General features: G+C 49.5%; 1 protein-coding gene across 2 annotated transcripts in view; it reads right to left on the bottom strand.

The window, feature by feature from the left end:
* Window positions 1-17,112, bottom strand: part of AcCoAS (acetyl coenzyme A synthase) — a 96,627-nt gene that overhangs the window by 47,294 nt on the left and 32,221 nt on the right. Inside the window, exon 1 of one of the 2 annotated variants that reach the window (XM_050174647.3) lies at window positions 1,204-1,663. The exons of the other annotated variant lie outside the window; for it this stretch is intronic. Within the exon in view, the coding sequence (XP_050030604.1) occupies window positions 1,204-1,547 (344 nt within the window). The 5' untranslated portion in view covers window positions 1,548-1,663. Of the gene's footprint in view, window positions 1-1,203; window positions 1,664-17,112 lie in introns of those variants that run through there. 2 annotated transcript variants of the gene reach the window in all.

Genomic DNA, 17,112 nt, shown 5'->3' with positions numbered 1-17,112 from the left:
ACTAAAACTAAAGCTACATTTGCGTCAAATCGCTCGATAATACTCTCGTAAGAGTGCAGACGACCAAGATGTACGCAACCACATTGCGATGAGGCGCGGCTTTTGCTCGATTAAATATGATTCATCGAAGGAACGTCAATCCGTCACACAGCCAAAACAGATTTTCAATGCTTCGTTGTAATCATGCATAACCGACTCGCCCACCAACACGTGTTCAGTGGCTTCTATTTAATTCAGGCGGAAATATAATGCTCCTCACGCCGGTCACTTAAGAGAAAAATCGTGAGATCGTTTAAATATGACAATGCTCACGCAGTCGCACAATCACCAGGGCGGCATTCTCCCAATTTCTAGCGTGACAACGCATCATCTGGCATTAGACAACGTTTTCATCTACCCACTACGTTTTCCTACGGAATATGGAACAGGTGACATATGTCGGCGCAGATTTTTATGGCATTGGATTTACTCTGCGAGCACCTCGCAGGTAGAGCTGCCCGGCCGATCGTTTCCAAATCAACCTAATCGACGTACTTACATGTTCGTGCGGTACCGCAATTGAAAGAAGCAATTGATTGGTCACCGCGAAGGAAACGGCAAATGCATCATTCATATCCACGCGTGGGCCAGAAGGCTATAATAAGAAATTCGGCTCAAGGAAATCGATCCCATCACGAGTAGCTCACGCCATCACCATGGCTGTCACAGCCGAAAGGATGAGCCGCGTGACACCTGCAGCGATTGTTTCGCAAAGGAAGTGACAGTACTTGCAACAAGCGAAGGCTACAGGTAGCAACGTACGAATGTACGGCGGCGAGCGAGGGGGTTGCATATAGTGGAAATAACGCGAAAGAACGAAACACGGGCCATGCGCTACCTCAGTTAGCTGTATACGTGTCCCCATCGTACTACTTTCCTGTAGCGATTTCCATTCGCACACGTGCGTTCTTTCGCGACGAAACCGTAAGACTACTTTATCGGTTGTGTATTTCCGTGTCAAAGATGCTTCGATTTGTATGCAAGTCGCTCTGCGTTTGACGAAGACATGCAGCAAGAAAACCGAAAGTAACGAGCACAACGATCCGAAGTGAACCGCGGGGCTTAGTTTTTCGTATGTGGACGCTGAATCCAAAAGACGCCTTTCAGAGAATTTCGCCGAAACGATATGCTTGCGCATCCCTGCGGCGGGCGCTGCTGACTCACCAGTAATATGCAACGGTGGCGCCCAGCCCTCGCTCCACATTTCGGTCGAGCAAGTTGTAGGAGATGTTGGTCTTGGCGCCTTCCATCCAGCGGATATGCACGGGGCCCTTGCGCACGTCGATGTTGTAGTCGACGAACTTCCCGGATTTCGGCGGGTGCTTCCAGTAGAAGTCCTGCGCTATGGCTTTCCAGAAACCTTCCGGGTCCCGCAAAGACCTCTGGTACATCTCTTGATACTCGACCATGCTTCGGACGTACGCCTTGTCTCGCACACGCGCCGGTGGAGGGTACAGCTCCGCGGTTGCCGTGCCGTTGGCCGTCGGCGAGGGCGTCTCGTTCGTCATCGCGATGACCGTAGGTACTGTGCCGGCGACGCACGACACACGCTACGACGCTGCGAACAGTTCAGCGAAACCGCGACTCTCCGCGATGCGGTGTACTTTTCTTCACGCCGCCGTTGCGGCCCCTGGCGGCTGATTTGGGAAACTGTTCGACGAATAAATCTTTCAGTTAACTGCTACAGTCCATCAAGCCGACTGCACAGCCTATTTATAAAAGCAACATCATCATGTTTAAATTTTAAAACTTAAGTATTATGGCGTCCCCTATGAACCAAAATAAAAGTTACTTTTTAAATTTGCGCATTTTTTTTTGTTTAATTATGACATTGCATTGCTCAGAGAGGGCACTTGCGTTGGTTAGTATTCATGTGTTTGCCGCATGAGCGTGCCAAACCTTTTCCTGAAGTGCCATAACAAGAGTACTAAGAATGCTAGGAAAACATTATTATGCGGTTTTCCCGGCCGGCGCCACCATATCGTGTTTCCGCTGAGCGCAGAAGTGCGTCAGCAGAATAACGTTAGCTGTCGTAAATGAAAATTAGGTGTTCCATCTCAAACCCATTCGCAAAAGGATTGAGAAAAGAAAAGGACGCCGAATATAAAAAGCCAATGGTGCTGCCACGTTCCCAACGAAAAAAGTCAAATGGTACACCATTTTTCGTCTGCTATAGCCCTCAACCTGTAGCTGTCTCTGATGGTTTACAGACGTACACTGACGAGAAAATTAAACAAGTTGACAGAAATACCGTGGCTCGTGAGCTATGTCTTTTTTTTTTTCCTAAACGCGCGTTAAGAAGGTGCACGAAAGTCTCTAATAAATACTCAACTGCTGTGGGAAACCTATTTGACCAGCAGTAGGTTTTGATCGAAGACGCTTTGATTAAACTTGGGCGACGCGTAAGCATTCCTTTCTCCCTCCTTGAATGTCTGCTCCTCCTTTCGCCCCGTTCAACACCATGCAAATTCTATATATATATATATATCCTTTTTGTCAGCACGCAGATAACTCAATGGGGAAGCAGGCAAATAATTTGTCGAGGTCGCTTAGAGCGCTGCGATAAAACGCTCGGGAATTCGAAAAGAAAGAAATGCCATCCAGCCTATTTGACCTGGTGAAATTGATGTCCCTCGCCTCTCGACGAACTTCTACAGGTCCAGCGCTTTATTCTGATGGCGTCAGCTAGCACAATGCTCTTGGCCATTTCCGCTCTCTTTCTCTCATTCTCTCGCCCGTGCAATGTAATTGAGAGGGGGGCAGATATCCTTCGCACGGCCGCCATTTAATCATTGACCATGCCCTACAGAGCGTGGATTCCGAAGAATTCGGTCTCATATCCTTCGGCACTCCACCAGTACAATTGACTCTATACACAATCGAACCTTTTCTACATTCTTCTCATTTCTCTCTCTCTCTCTCTCTGAAACTCCCCAACTATACTTTCTTCCTCTTGTACTTAGTGCTTATTCTTACGCCTCGATTTTTCTTTTTTCGCGTGCATTCGCTCAGGCAAGCGCAGTGACGCAAGGAAAGGCAGTAAATCAGCTCTGCTGCTGACTTGCAGACGTGACAGACGAATTTGCCATGGAACATAGAGTCGATCTTTATGTATATTGTGCGCAGTTATATTGGTGCATTGGCGTTTCTGCTCACGACTTCCTCCCCCAGCCCCCTCTCCCCTTTGTTCTTTTCAAATAAATAATTTCATAGAAGCGGTTCATCGTCTGTGGTCACGTTCACTTTGTGAGTCTGTCCGAACTCTGCAACGCAGTAATATATGTTATTCCAAGTAGCTGTCATGCCGCAAGGTTCGTAATTGTTGGGCGCAGCTGATTAAAAGACTTTATCTGGACCGTCGCCCATAGGTTAAATATAGAATGTTAAGCTGCTTTTGTGTTTTCAAATATAGTAAAGCGGTACCAAAAAGTCGCAGTTTCGCCCGAAAGCCGAAGCATCGATTTCGACAGCAAATTTGTGGACAGCTATACGAAGTAAGGATAGCAGTTTTATCGGCAGTATAAACTTGTAAACGTAGGCATGCTAGCTAAATTAGCAAGCATGGTGTCACGCGCGCACAAGTAAACATGAACACATCTCACTCGATGACCGCAGAAACTCTCTGTCAAAACGCTGGAGTGAGGAAGCGCGGCAGCAGCTGCGAGCGAACTGACGTACGTGCTGCGACTGGCATCAACGCGAACTAAGCCGCAAAGACAGCGCGCGGCAGGCTGTGTTCCCTTCGCAGATGGCTTTCAAGATACAGCGACCCGGGCACGACTTGACGATTGCTAGTAAGTACACCGGGGCGTGGCACTTCCGGAGGGGCCGGACGCTTGTGTGTATGCGCGAGTGAGAGTATATAGGCGCGAGAGAAAATAATGTGGGGGCTTTTGCTTCTTGAGTACATGAGATCTGCCTAGGCACTACGAAGGAGGTTTTGTATCGCGTGTCGTATGCGTTTGTCCCTAAGCGTGCCGGCATGGCGGTGTGGGGTCGAGTTCGTTTACGCTCGGACGCTGGCTGCTGGCCCGATGAAATAGGTGAAGCAGCGGGAACTGACGCCCCATTTGGCGACCGCTGTCGGACAGACTGCCTCGCATGTGCGGCGCTCGTGCTAAGTCAGTCGTGCCGGATCATAGCTTTGTCGCGCCTTTCGGCGATGTACCTCGAAAACAACATCACAGATGTTTCCGTGGGAGCAGTAGGGACCGTAGTAGAGGCCGGGCCACATATACTGAATATCTAGAAAGCAACCATGGATGGACACCAGTGGCTGAAAGGCCGCCGGTGATGCTCGACGCCCCTGCAACCGCTATGAGAATACATCGAGCTACCCTCACGCCTCTTACGCTAACTAACCTAACGTTGACCTAACCAAACGTGGCCGAGACGCAAAGCCAGTAATCCTGACGGCGTGACATCAGACAATGCCACTCAACCACGGTTGCTAAGGCGCTGTGCGTTGATTTCACTCAAAGGGGACCACTCAAAGATGCTCCTGAAAACCCGCGGACAGCAGCATATGAAAAGCCTGCCAAGAGTGAAGATACCGCACCAGGAGAGCAGGCCGGGCCTCTACTACGGCCCCTATTGCTCCCCCAAAAAAATCAGTGATTTTTTTTTTTTTTTGAAGGTATACAGCGCCGTAAGGGGCAAGAAGGGTTTGATACGGCATGACTGACTCAGCACCAGTGCGAGAAAGTCTGTCTGACGTACCTTCAGACACAGCGATCACCAAATGGAGCGTCCGTGCCCACTGCCTCGCCGCGCGGGCAGCCAGCGCCGGAGCGCAAACTCGACCCCACTCCGCAATGCCGGCACGCCTAGGCGTGCCGGAATTGCGCATACAACAACGACAAACGCATACAACACGCGCTAAGAAACTTCTCCTACGTAGTGCCTAGGCAAAGTCAGATATTCAAGGAGTAAAAGCCCATAGATTTTCCCTCTCACACCCGCTCTTACTCTTACTTGCGTCCGCATGTGCCACGCCCCGCTGTACTTACTGTAGCAATTGTAAAAATGCGGCCCGGGAGGGCGCGCGTGGCCGCATCTAAAGTCAAAGGGCGATAAAATCGTCTTGGCGTGCCGTTCTCAAGGCGCGCCGCGACGATTTTATTGCCCTTGGACATTATGCGGAGCCTCACGGCGACGCCGACGGCAGAAATGCGCCTGGAGTGTCCATACAATTGCTCTCGCAATAAAAACTGGGCACGATTCAAGTAGCACAAGATATAGCCTCCTTACGGCGGGCGCCAGCCTTCTTGGCAGTGCGGGCACGAAGGACAATCCTTCGGCCTTCCGTAATACAGAAGGAGAGTACTTTGGTGGGCACTACATCCAGAAAGGAAATTTGGCCTCAGTTGCTGTCCTGTTGTATACTTGCAACTGAAAGTGCCCGCTTCCAGAAGTGGAGGGGCAAATGGCATACGTTGCCCTCCCCCACCCCCCATATATTTAACAGTATAATGGAGGGAGGAAGTGCCCTTTCCCCTCCCTCCCCCTCGATAGATACGCCTACGTTTGCGCAACACGTGAGCGCAGCGTGGAAATGGGTCCGCTTTCGTGCTGCGCAAGTGGGCACAGTTATTTAAACATTTGTTACTTTTTCTTTCTATCCTTTCTTCCTTTGCTTTTTTATTTGTTTCTTTTGTTTTTGCACATCCTAGTTTGCGCACTGAGCGAGGACTTACGCGCACAGTTACCTCTGTAATTAGGACCGAGGTCGTGGGCTCGACCTTGGCCCCACGCGCGCAGACGATATGATCCACGACTGCCAAGCGCCATCCGGAAAATGCACTCTCAAGTTGGAATATTCAGCATAGACTCCGTATAGATGGATATATCACGAAAAGCATTTCCTCTCTGTTCACCCTTTTATTTGACCAAACGCTGCGCAACTGGCCAAAGTACAGCGTTCCAGATCGACCTCTCCGTCTTTCATTTACGATTTTCAAGACGGCATCTTGGGACTTGTTATAGCTTTCTCTGGCTGTTGCACATATATGCCGTATTCGCACGTAAATAACGGGACCACGAATATAAAGCGAGGACTTTCGGTTTCTCAGAAAAATATATAATCTATGTATTACGATTATAAAGCGAAGTGCTGCCGCAAAGAAACAGGAAACGACGCGTAACAGGTGACGCGGGTTTCTGAATCGTCATTGCGAACTGCCGTCGCCAAATGAAGCGAAGCGTACGCCTCTATCAGTGTGACACTCATCAATGTTATTGGACAAACAGCAGTTGAGAAATTCTGGCGACACAAAAGCCAACACGGCCAATTTTGTCTTTGACGTGTAGCGCGGTGAAGCACCGCGCGACTTGGAACTGCGCTCGCTTGACGCACTGGCACAACGGCGCGCCTATCGCCTGGGTTGCGATTAACGCGTCGTGATCATTTTGATGCGCAACTAACCGCTTTTTAAATCAGAAGAACACAGACGGCGCTAAGGGCCTGCGCGAGGAGAATAGCAGCAGGCACGGAGAGAGAACCCGGGTTATGTTCGTGTCACGAAGCCGAATATATAATGAAGCGAGGCGCGGCGTGTTTCGAAGCCAGAAATCTGGAATGAAAGAAAAATAAGAAAAAACTAGCGTTGTAGTTGTGCCAATTGGTCTGTGTTGTGTTGTCAAGCTAATGAGCACGCTAAAGGAGGGTCACACAACGCGACCCTATAAGGACATCTTGTTGGTAAGGTTGACACTTCCAAATGATGTTTCTTCCTTTTTTTTTTTTCGTCCTTGACATGCTTCATTCCACACGTATATAGCTTGCTTAAGTTGACATTTGCGTGTGTACATAGGTGATATGACGGCGCTCGCGTACACTTACTTACGCGTGGAATTACCAGGAAACGACTTCTGTATACGGTCGATCGCTACTGCGGATCGAGGTTCACAAAGATCGAAGACCTGTCAATTTGACCGTGTCATCGGATCAAAACAGTTGTTGCTTTAGCTTCCTATATATTTCCTTGACTCCCTTCTCTGTTGGCTTTGTATGGTTGCGATTCACACACACACACACACACACACACACACACACACACACACACACACACACACACACACACACACACACACACACACACACACACACACACACACACACACACACACACACACACACACACACACACACACACACACACACACACACACACACACACACACACACACACACACACACACACACACACACACACACACACACACACACACACACACACACACACACACACACACACACACACACGCACGCACACACACACACACGCACACGCACGCACGCACGCACACACACACACACACAGAGGGAGAGAGAGAGCATTTATTTGGACTATCGCTCTTGAGGTCGAGTGGGTGGTGTCCTCATTCCAGGACTCCACTGGCCATGGCTGGACGACGAGAGCTTCTTGTCCCGCCAGGGTATCGCCGCCGGTCAGCTGTACCTCCCACCGCTCAAATGACGTGCTAGGCGTCTTTAAGTGCTGAGGTTTGCCCCCGCAGCCCCACGAGATGTGAGAGTGTAGGGCGTGTGTCGCCGCACCAGGGACAGATGCCGCGATATGTATGTGGGTACATTTTGCTGTATCTGTGGAGGTTTAAATTGGGAATGTGTTCGTCTGAATAAGTCTGAGAGCTGCTGCCTCTTCAGTGCTGAGCTTTCTGTGAGGGGGAGGATAAATCCTGCGGTTGAGTCGCTGGATCTCGAGTCGGTCGCAGTAATTGGACGGCAGAGGCACGAAGGTAAAGGGTGGGGATTGATGAGACGATTGGTTTTGCCCCGCTCGGCTGATTAGCGCTCGAGCTAAGGCGTTCGCCCTTTCGTTCCCCTCCAGTCCCGCGTGGCCTGGCGTCCATGTGATTTAATGGGGTCGAGCGCCTAGGTTCCCCTTCTCGTCGTTCATGCATATATGTATACGTATATAGGTATGGCCTTTACCCTCTTGACAAAGGTCAGACTCCGGCCGAAACGTCTGAATTAATGTTTGTTTTTTCTATGTGGGCCTCCACTCTTCAAAAAAAAACACACACACACACACACACACACACACGCGCGCGCGCGCGCATATATATATCATCATCATCATCATCAGCCTAGTTACGCCCACTGCAGGGCAAAGGCCTCTCCCATACTTCTCCAACTACCCCGGTCATGTACTAATTGTGGCCATGTTGTCCCTGCAAACGTCTTAATGTCATCTGCCCACCTAACTTTCTGCCGCCCCCTGCTACGCTTCCCTTCTCTTGGAATCCAGTCCGTAGCTCTTAGTGACCATCGGTTATCTTCCCTCCTCATTACATGTCCGGCCCATGCCCATTTCTTTTTCTTGATTTCAACTAAGATGTCGTTTACCCGCGTTTGTTGCCTCACCCAATCTGCTCTTTTCTTATCCCTTAACGTTACACCCATCATTCTTCTTTCCATAGCTCGTTGCGTCGTTCTCAATTTCAGCAGAACCCTTTTCGTAAGGCTCCAGGTTTCTGCCCCATATGTGAGTACTGGTAACACACAGCTGTTGTACACTTTCCTTTTGAGGGATAGTGGCAACCTACTGTTCATGATTTGAGAATGCCTGCCAAACGCACCCCAACCCATTCTTATTCTTCTGGTTATTTCAGTCTCATGATCCGGATCCGTGGTCACTACCTGCCCTAAGTAGATGTATTCCCTTACCACTTCCAGTGTTTCGCTACCTATCGTAAACTGCTGTTCTCTTCCGAGACTGTTAAACAGTACTTTAGTTTTCTGCAGATTAATTTTCAGACCCACCCTTCTGCTTTGCCTCTCCAGGTCAGTGAGCATGCATTGCAATTGGTCTCCTGAGTTACTAAGCAAGGCAATATCATCAGCGAATCGCAAGTTGCTAAGGTATTCTCCATCAACTTTTATCCCCAATTCTTCCCACTCCAGGCCTCTGAATACCTCCTGTAAACATGCTGTGAATAGCATTGGAGATATCGTATCTCCCTGTCTGACGCCTTTCTTTATAGGGATTTTGTTGCTTTCTTTGTGGAGGACTACGGTGGCTGTGCAGCCGCTATAGATATCTTCCAGTATTTTTACATATGGCTCATCTACGCCCTGATTCCGTAATGCCTCCATGACTGCTGAGGTTTCGACTGAATCAAACGCTTTCTCGTAATCAATGAAAGCTATATATAAGGGTTGGTTATATTCTGCACATTTCTCTATCACTTGATTGATAGTGTGAATATGGTCTATTGTTGAGTAGCCTTTACGGAATCCTGCCTGGTCCTTTGGTTGACAGAAGTCTAAGGTGTTCCTGATTCTATTTGCGATTACCTTAGTAAATACTTTGTAGGCAACGGACAGTAAGCTGATCGGTCTATAATTTTTCAAGTCTTTGGCGTCCCCTTTCTTATGGATTAGGATTATGTTAGCGTTCTTCCAAGATTCCGGTACGCTCGAGGTTATGAGGCATTGCGTATACAGGGTGGCCAGTTTCTCTAGAACAATCTGACCACCATCCTTCAACAAATCTGCTGTTACCTGATCCTCCCCAGCTGCCTTCCCCCTTTGCATAGCTCCTAAGGCTTTCTTTACTTCTTCTGGCGTTACCTGTGGGATTTCGAATTCCTCTAGGCTATTCTCTCTTCCACTATCGTCGTGGGTGCCACTGGTACTGTATAAATCTCTATAGAACTCCTCAGCCACTTGAACTATCTCGTCCATATTAGTAACGATATTGCCGGCTTTGTCTCTTAACGCACACATCTGATTCTTGCCTATTCCTAGTTTCTTCTTCACTGTTTTTAGGCTTCCTCCGTTCCTGAGAGCCTGTTCAATTCTATCCATATTATAGTTCCTGATGTCCGCTGTCTTACGCTTGTTGATTAACTTAGAAAGTTCTGCCAGTTCTATTCTAGTTGTAGGATTAGAGGCTTTCATACATTGGCGTTTCTTGATCAGATCTTTCGTCTCCTGCGATAGCTTACTGGTTTCCTGTCTAACGGCGTTACCACCGACTTCTATTGCGCACTCCTTAATGATGCCCATGAGATTGTCGTTCATTGCTTCAACACTAAGGTCCTCTTCCTGAGTTAAAGCCGAATACCTGTTCTGTAGTTTGATCCGGAATTCCTCTAGTTTCCCTCTTACCGCTAACTCATTGATTGGCTTCTTGTGTACCAGTTTCTTTCGTTCCCTCCTCAAGTCTAAGCTAATTCGAGTTCTTACCATCCTGTGGTCACTGCAGCGTACCTTGCCGAGCACGTCTACATCTTGAATGATGCCAGGGTTCGCGCAGAGTATGAAGTCGATTTCATTTCTAGTCTCACCATTCGGGCTCCTCCACGTCCACTTTCGGCTAACCCGCTTGCGGAAAAAGGTATTCATTATACGCATATTATTCTGTTCTGCAAACTCTACTAATAATTCTCCTCTGCTATTCCTAGAGCCTATGCCATATTCCCCCACTGACTTGTCTCCAGCCTGCTTCTTGCCTACCCTGGCATTGAAGTCGCCCATCAGTATAGTGTATTTTGTTTTGACTTTACCCATCGCCGATTCTACGTCTTCATAAAAGCTTTCGACTTCCTGGTCATCATGACTAGATGTAGGAGCGTAGACCTGTACAACCTTCATTTTGTACCTCTTATTAAGTTTCACAACAAGACCTGCCACCCTCTCGTTAATGCTATAGAATTCCTGTATGTTACCAGCTATTTCCTTATTAATCAGGAATCCGACTCCTAGTTCTCGTCTCTTCGCTAAGCCCCGGTAACACAGTACATGCCCGCTTTTTAGCACTGTATATGCTTCTTTTGTCCTCCTAACCTCACTGAGCCCTATTATATCCCATTTACTACCCTCTAATTCCTCCAATAACACTGCTAGACTCGCCTCACTAGATAGCGTTCTAACGTTAAACGTTGCCAGGTTCAGATTCCAATGGCGGCCTGTCCGGAGCCAGGTATTCTTAGCACCCTCTGCAGCGTCACAGATCTGACCGCCGCCGTGGTCAGTTGCTTCGCGGCTGCTGGGGACTGAGGGTTCGATTGTTGTATTCATATAGGAGGTTGTGGCCAAGTACTGCACCAGGGTGGCCAATCCTGCTCTGGTGAGAGAGTGCGTTACCGGTTCTGGTCACCGGGATCAGGCCGCACTCCAGGCCTGTTTGTGCAATTTTCTCAACACACGGTTTTTTTTTTTTGTATTTTCCGGTGGAGAATAGCGCGGCACCGAGATTTGAATCACGGTCCTCTTGCACTGGAGACGGATACTCTACCGTCCCCGTAGGAGTTAAATTAAAAATTAATTTATGGGGTTTTACGTGACAAAACCACTTTCTGATTATGCACGCCGTAGTGGAGGACTCCGAAAATTTCGACCACCTGGGGTTCTTTAACGTGCACCTAATTCTAAGTACACGGGTGTTTTCGCATTTCGCCCCCATCGAAATGCGGCCGCCGTGGTCGGGGTCCGATCCCGCGACCTCGTGCTCAGCAGTCTAACACCATGACCACTGAGCAACCACGGCGGGTCCCGCAGGAGTTGTACGCCTCATTTAACCTACAGTGGTGCCCTACTTGGTCAGTCAAGGTGCACCAATCTGAGCTCGGTTATACCGCATGGATGGCACTCGGCTAGAAAACCTGGTATTTATGACCTGCACATGTGAGTGTGAGGCCATACATATTTGAAGATATATATCTTTCTTTTTTTTTTTTAGAAGGGTTCCCGTACAGTGATAAAATAAAGGAAAAGACATTAAAAGAAAGAAAAAAAAGAAAGAAAGAGTGGCGAAAAAAAAAAAGGAACATAACAGGTGATTTGAACTCGTGACCCTTCGATGTTGCCCGGAAAGATAGCTCAGTCGGTTGGTTCGTCAGGCCCCAGGCTACTTTCAAGCGCCACAGGTCCTGCTCCGAGCCTCACACTTACGTTGAAAGAGACTCATGTTGTCCGCGATAGTCGGTTTTTGCTGATTCCGAGTAGTTGGAAGGCATACTTTCTAGGAAAAAAAAAAATATATATATATATATATATATATATATATATATATATATATATATATCTGTACGCATTGCTCGTGCGATGCTCTTGCCAATTGAGCTACCGCAGCGCCGTTTCCCGATGCACTTTCTCGGGCCCCTTGGTTCCCTTTGACACATTTGACACACAAGCGCAAGGATAGTGGCGAACACGGTCGGTAATCGTCGAAAATCCGATCTTCGGGGCAAGAGCATCGGCTTTTATACTTAAGTCATCGAGGGTTTCAGAGTAATCGTGTGTCTTCCAGAAAGTACCACACAATTACACAAGGTCCGGTGACAACAGACAGCGGATATATAGAACCATCGATAACATTCGGGAATATTCCGATACATGCAGGCGCGTCCATCGCTGAGCGATAAAATTTGTTAGACGGCGAAACGCGGTCACCCAATAAAGATAAACAAGTACATGTGTCAATATATATATAATTCAATTAATTAATTATCGCGAACATACAATAGATACAGCGGTGCCTTTGTGTCCAAATTGTTTTGTTATAGCACAGCGCGCGTGTAAGGAAACTCTTATAACGGACTAAAAGACGCACTATCTGCGCAAAGCATCGTTCTATTACTCTGCCCACGCAATCTAGGAGCACACGTATGTGTATAATTCAGACGATGATCGTAATTACCCGCCGTGGTTGCTCAGTGGCTATGGTGTTAGGCTGCTGAGCACGAGACCGCGGGATCGAATCCCGGCCACGGCGGCCGCATTTCGATGGGGGCGAAATGCGAAAACACCCGTGTGCTTAGATTTAGGTGCACGTTAAAGAACCCCAGGTGGTCGAAATTTCCGGAGTCCTCCACTACGGCGTGCCTCATAATCAGAAAGTGGTTTTGGCACGTAAAACCCCATAAAAAAAAAAAAAAAAACGATGCTCGTAATTGAGCCGGTGTGTGGAAAGCCGCTTGCATGTCGGCTGACGCGCGCGGCGGAAAACGCGCTCAAGGAACTTCCGCCCAAGATTGTCGAGTCCTCGTCAGGCTACGATAACTGCGCCCTCATCAACATGGCGCCTTCTGCCGCGTTCGGACCATAGCTCGCCGTTTGTTTTCTCGTTTCTTGACGTCAAGGGAGTTTCTCGCGCGGACAACCGACGCATCGCCGAAGCAATCGCACAGCGTCGTCTGACCTTGTATCCACGACAGAATAGAAACGTGCTCGCTTCGCACGGCAACGCCCTCTCAGGAGAGGGAAAGTTTTTCTGCCGCAGATGAGGGAAGCCCCTTCGTCTTACGTCATCAGGCTGGGCGGCGTGCCGACCAGCCAGTAACCCCGAAGCAAAAATAAACAAAAAATGGGGGAAGAGGGAGATGGACGTCGTAACAAGGTCACATTCTCTCTCTCAGAGAGACCGGGGAAAGAGCAGCAGCTTAGACGGGACTACACGAGTCGCGTGATTATGGGAAAGGCTGGCAGTGAGCCGACATCGATTATCACAAACCACAAGAGGTAAAGTGCGCACGGCGGTTCAGCCTGCGAACGACGTTCGTAGGCGTTGCACCATCAATGCTGCAGCAGCCAAGATTAGATGTAGATGTGGCGTGTGCGCTTGGACTACGTGTACCGTGGAGTTCCCTTTCCTTCGGCCTTTTCTATCTTTAGCAGCGCTTATGCAAAAAAAAAAAAAAGGAAACACCTTTTTTCCGGTCGTCACAACGGATCTGTTTTCTGTAACACTTCGGTTTTCGAAAACTTCGCTTTGCGAGCAGCAATTGGTCGCCACCTGGGTGACGCCATCGCCTGAGGGCGCGCATATTATGGTGATGTAACGCACATGTCAATTATGTGGAAACCGAATCTGTCGTCTGCTACGAAGCGAAGTGGCGCGAGGTGCTTCGGTGTCATGGAGTAAGGAAAACTTAGGAGGGAGCATCGCGCAACCCGATTGAAGTCAAACCTGGTGGCCCAACACGTGATCGCACGTCAAAGCACGTGGTTGGTTTTAGTGCTCCCACTCTGCAGGCAGAGCCACGGCAGGGCAGCCGAGCAAACGCGCACCGAACAAAAACTACTGACATATTTACCAGGAACCAAACGTCTCAGCAAATCTCGATTCTTGCTCCGTGATCTCGACGCAAGAGGCCACGTGTTGGGCCACCACTGAGCAAATGTATGGGCTTCACGGAACGTTCGCTTGCCAAGGCTGGCTGCATGACGTAATGCTTCCTCCTAACTTTTTCCTACCTCCATGTCTGGATGTGATCCGAAGACGCAGTGTGCCGTGTGCAGAGCTTGTGCGTACCGTGTGCACGGGCGAGATCGGGGTTAAATGAACCGTTCACTTCCGCCGTTTACGTCACTAAATGGGCCACTCCCAAGCCGGAGGTAGAAGAAGGGGAGGAGACCACCAATAGACGAGAGGGTGCCGCCTCTGAAGTGTACGTCATCAAATGACGAGTTAATCAAGGAACTGCAGAATGTTTCTACGTGCTAATTAAATCTAAAATATAAATTAAATATTGTACGGCAAGTTATAAAGTATAAACGTGCGGTGTCGGACGTTTACGCAATGCTTGAAGTAATTTATTAATGTCATTCTTTTTCATTCTGAGCCGACAGGCGGTGTAAATGAGTTGGCAGAGCGCAACGCTATGTGTCGTCGATCCTAGCGCAACGCTAGGATCGAGCTTGCACGATGCATGCACCAGGAATGCACTGCCAGCACTTCCTAAGTAGCGAGCGCAACAAAACCGTGAACTGGTTTTTAGGGACAGCTTAGGTATAGGCGGCGATGAACCGCAGCGCGCAGTGCCTTCCTCTGCGTGTAATGACCACTGGTACGCTTGCATCCGAGTCTACTCCAATTCGTAGCGTAGCCTGCAAAAGCTCTTAGAAACCCGGCAGGGGCGGTGCAAATAATTATCTGTCATCTCTTCAAACGCCTATCGCACTTCCAGCCGTGGTCGACACCGAAGTAGCAACGCCAAGCAGACGACGAAGGCAAGTGATAGCCTCCGAAACAACCAACGCACGCGACGCCCGTGCGTCTCCGGGGTGGCGCGACCGGAGCGCGCGGCCAGGGTCGCGAGCCAACAGTCAAGCCACAGCAACGGAAACCAAAGCGGACAACCCTTTCGCCAGTTCCGCTCTTAGCCAACGACTGTTTCGCTGTGAAAATGATTGACATAAGCGTCACGTGATCATAATTTGCGGTGCCGCTCCGCTATCTCTGACGGCCTCTGACGCAAGCAAACTTTTGACCAATCAGGTGAGGCCAAATGGACGGTTCTGCTTCCGAACCGTTATAAGATTCGGCCCCAGAGCACGGATTTCAGACGAAACGTTCATTTGAGGGATCGCCAGCCGTTTGTGCGCAGGCGCAAACGGCTGCAGCGGCTATATATATATATATATATATATATATATATATATATATATTAGTCGCAACGATATAGATTGTTTTTACAAGCACTGCTCCAAGAGGGCACATGTAACCGGCAAGCGGAGGCCTCAGGAGAGCACCTGAAAGCCTTGATCCAACCACATCAATCCTTTCACTTTATAATAAAGTTTCTTCTCTCTCTCTCTCTCTCCCCGCTACCCTTGGGTGCCCTGGAGATCCTGCGCCGCCTGCTTTATTATAACCTCAGGTGCTCTCCTGAGGCCTCCGTTTGCCGGTCACATGTACCCTCCTGGAGCAGTGCTTGTAAAAAATCCAATCTATCGCCGCGGCGAAAAAAGCGACCCGCGACTTATACAACACCAATCAGAACCTTGCCTCTTGTTACGTTCGACCTGCGGAGGCTGGCGATCTTCGGGGAAGCGACAGTCCCCAACCGAACGGCGCCACCATGTCTACTGCGGCGACTCGCTTTGTAAGGATGACAACACGCCGCGTCCCCAAACGAGCGACTCCGGGATGTCTAGACGCAGTCGGCGGACCAAGTATTGTTTGTGGAGTCGCCGTCGCCTTCACGGTTTGATTGAAGCGGGGGAACTCCTGGAATAAGAAGTTTTGTGGCACCGTCTCACGGGTCTTATGGCGTTTTTCACTGGTCGATTCGGAGCAGGATTTTTGCTCCGCGGCAACGAATCCGAATTTCACTGGTCGATCTGGAGCGGGTTCGCGCGTTCCACTGGTCGTTTCGGATCAACTCGCTCCGCGCCGGATCGCTCTCACTTGCTCCGCCGCCGAGACGCGGATTCGGGCGGAAATAGAACGCGTCACATGGCGTCACTTCCGTCTTCAAGCGAAATCGGTACCCGGTCGGTACGCACAACATTGTGTTGGGCATAGTTTGCGGAACCGGTTTGTGTCACGTGCACGCAGACTTCCTGTGTGATCTCCCGCGGAGCGTTCGTGCGCTCCACTGGCAGACTCGGATTGATGAAAGCCGAGCGCTCGCTCGAGGATTCAGGCGGCTGCTCCAGATCGACCAGTGAAAAACGCCATTAGAAGTCGTCAGTCAATGGACAGACGCGGCGGCCACTGTCTGCGGGTGCAACTCTGGGACCAAGCGGCGCCTGCTCAGGGCAAGACCCGTGTCTGCGAAAACCCTCTCACCTTGGTGTGTTCGTGAAACCTGTGCGGAAGTGAGTGTGTAAACCATCCCCCTAAAAGGCGGGTGGGTCGGCTACGATGCCTTTGGACGCTCCGAATTGGTCGACGGTGAACGACCGTTTTCCCTCACCTAGGGATCTAGGGAGGGCCGAGTGTTTATAAGCAGCGGTTGCGCGGCTGCTGAGTGTGCATTCCTCTTTCAGTCATGCTAGACTGATGAACTGTAACGTTATCATGTAGATAGTGAAAATAAATCCCAAATTACTCGTTCTCGATGAGAATAAGTCCTTCCCTTCAACAACGTCCTGCATGGGCCAGCTACCATCTATTTCATGCCCGACCCCAACTATTAGACCATTCAGACACAGCGATCACTAAATGGGGCGTCCGTGCCCACTGCCTCACCGCGTGGGCAGCCAGCGGCGGAGCGTAAACAAACTCGACCTCACTCCGCAATGTCGGCATGTCTAGGGGACAAACGCATACAAATCGCGCTAAGAAACCTCCTCCGTAGTGCCTAGGCAAAGTCATA

This window comes from Dermacentor andersoni, chromosome 9 (genome assembly GCF_023375885.2).
Source record: "Dermacentor andersoni chromosome 9, qqDerAnde1_hic_scaffold, whole genome shotgun sequence".
Taxonomy (NCBI): domain Eukaryota; kingdom Metazoa; phylum Arthropoda; class Arachnida; order Ixodida; family Ixodidae; genus Dermacentor; species Dermacentor andersoni.
This window is presented reverse-complemented; position numbering and strand designations above follow the sequence as displayed.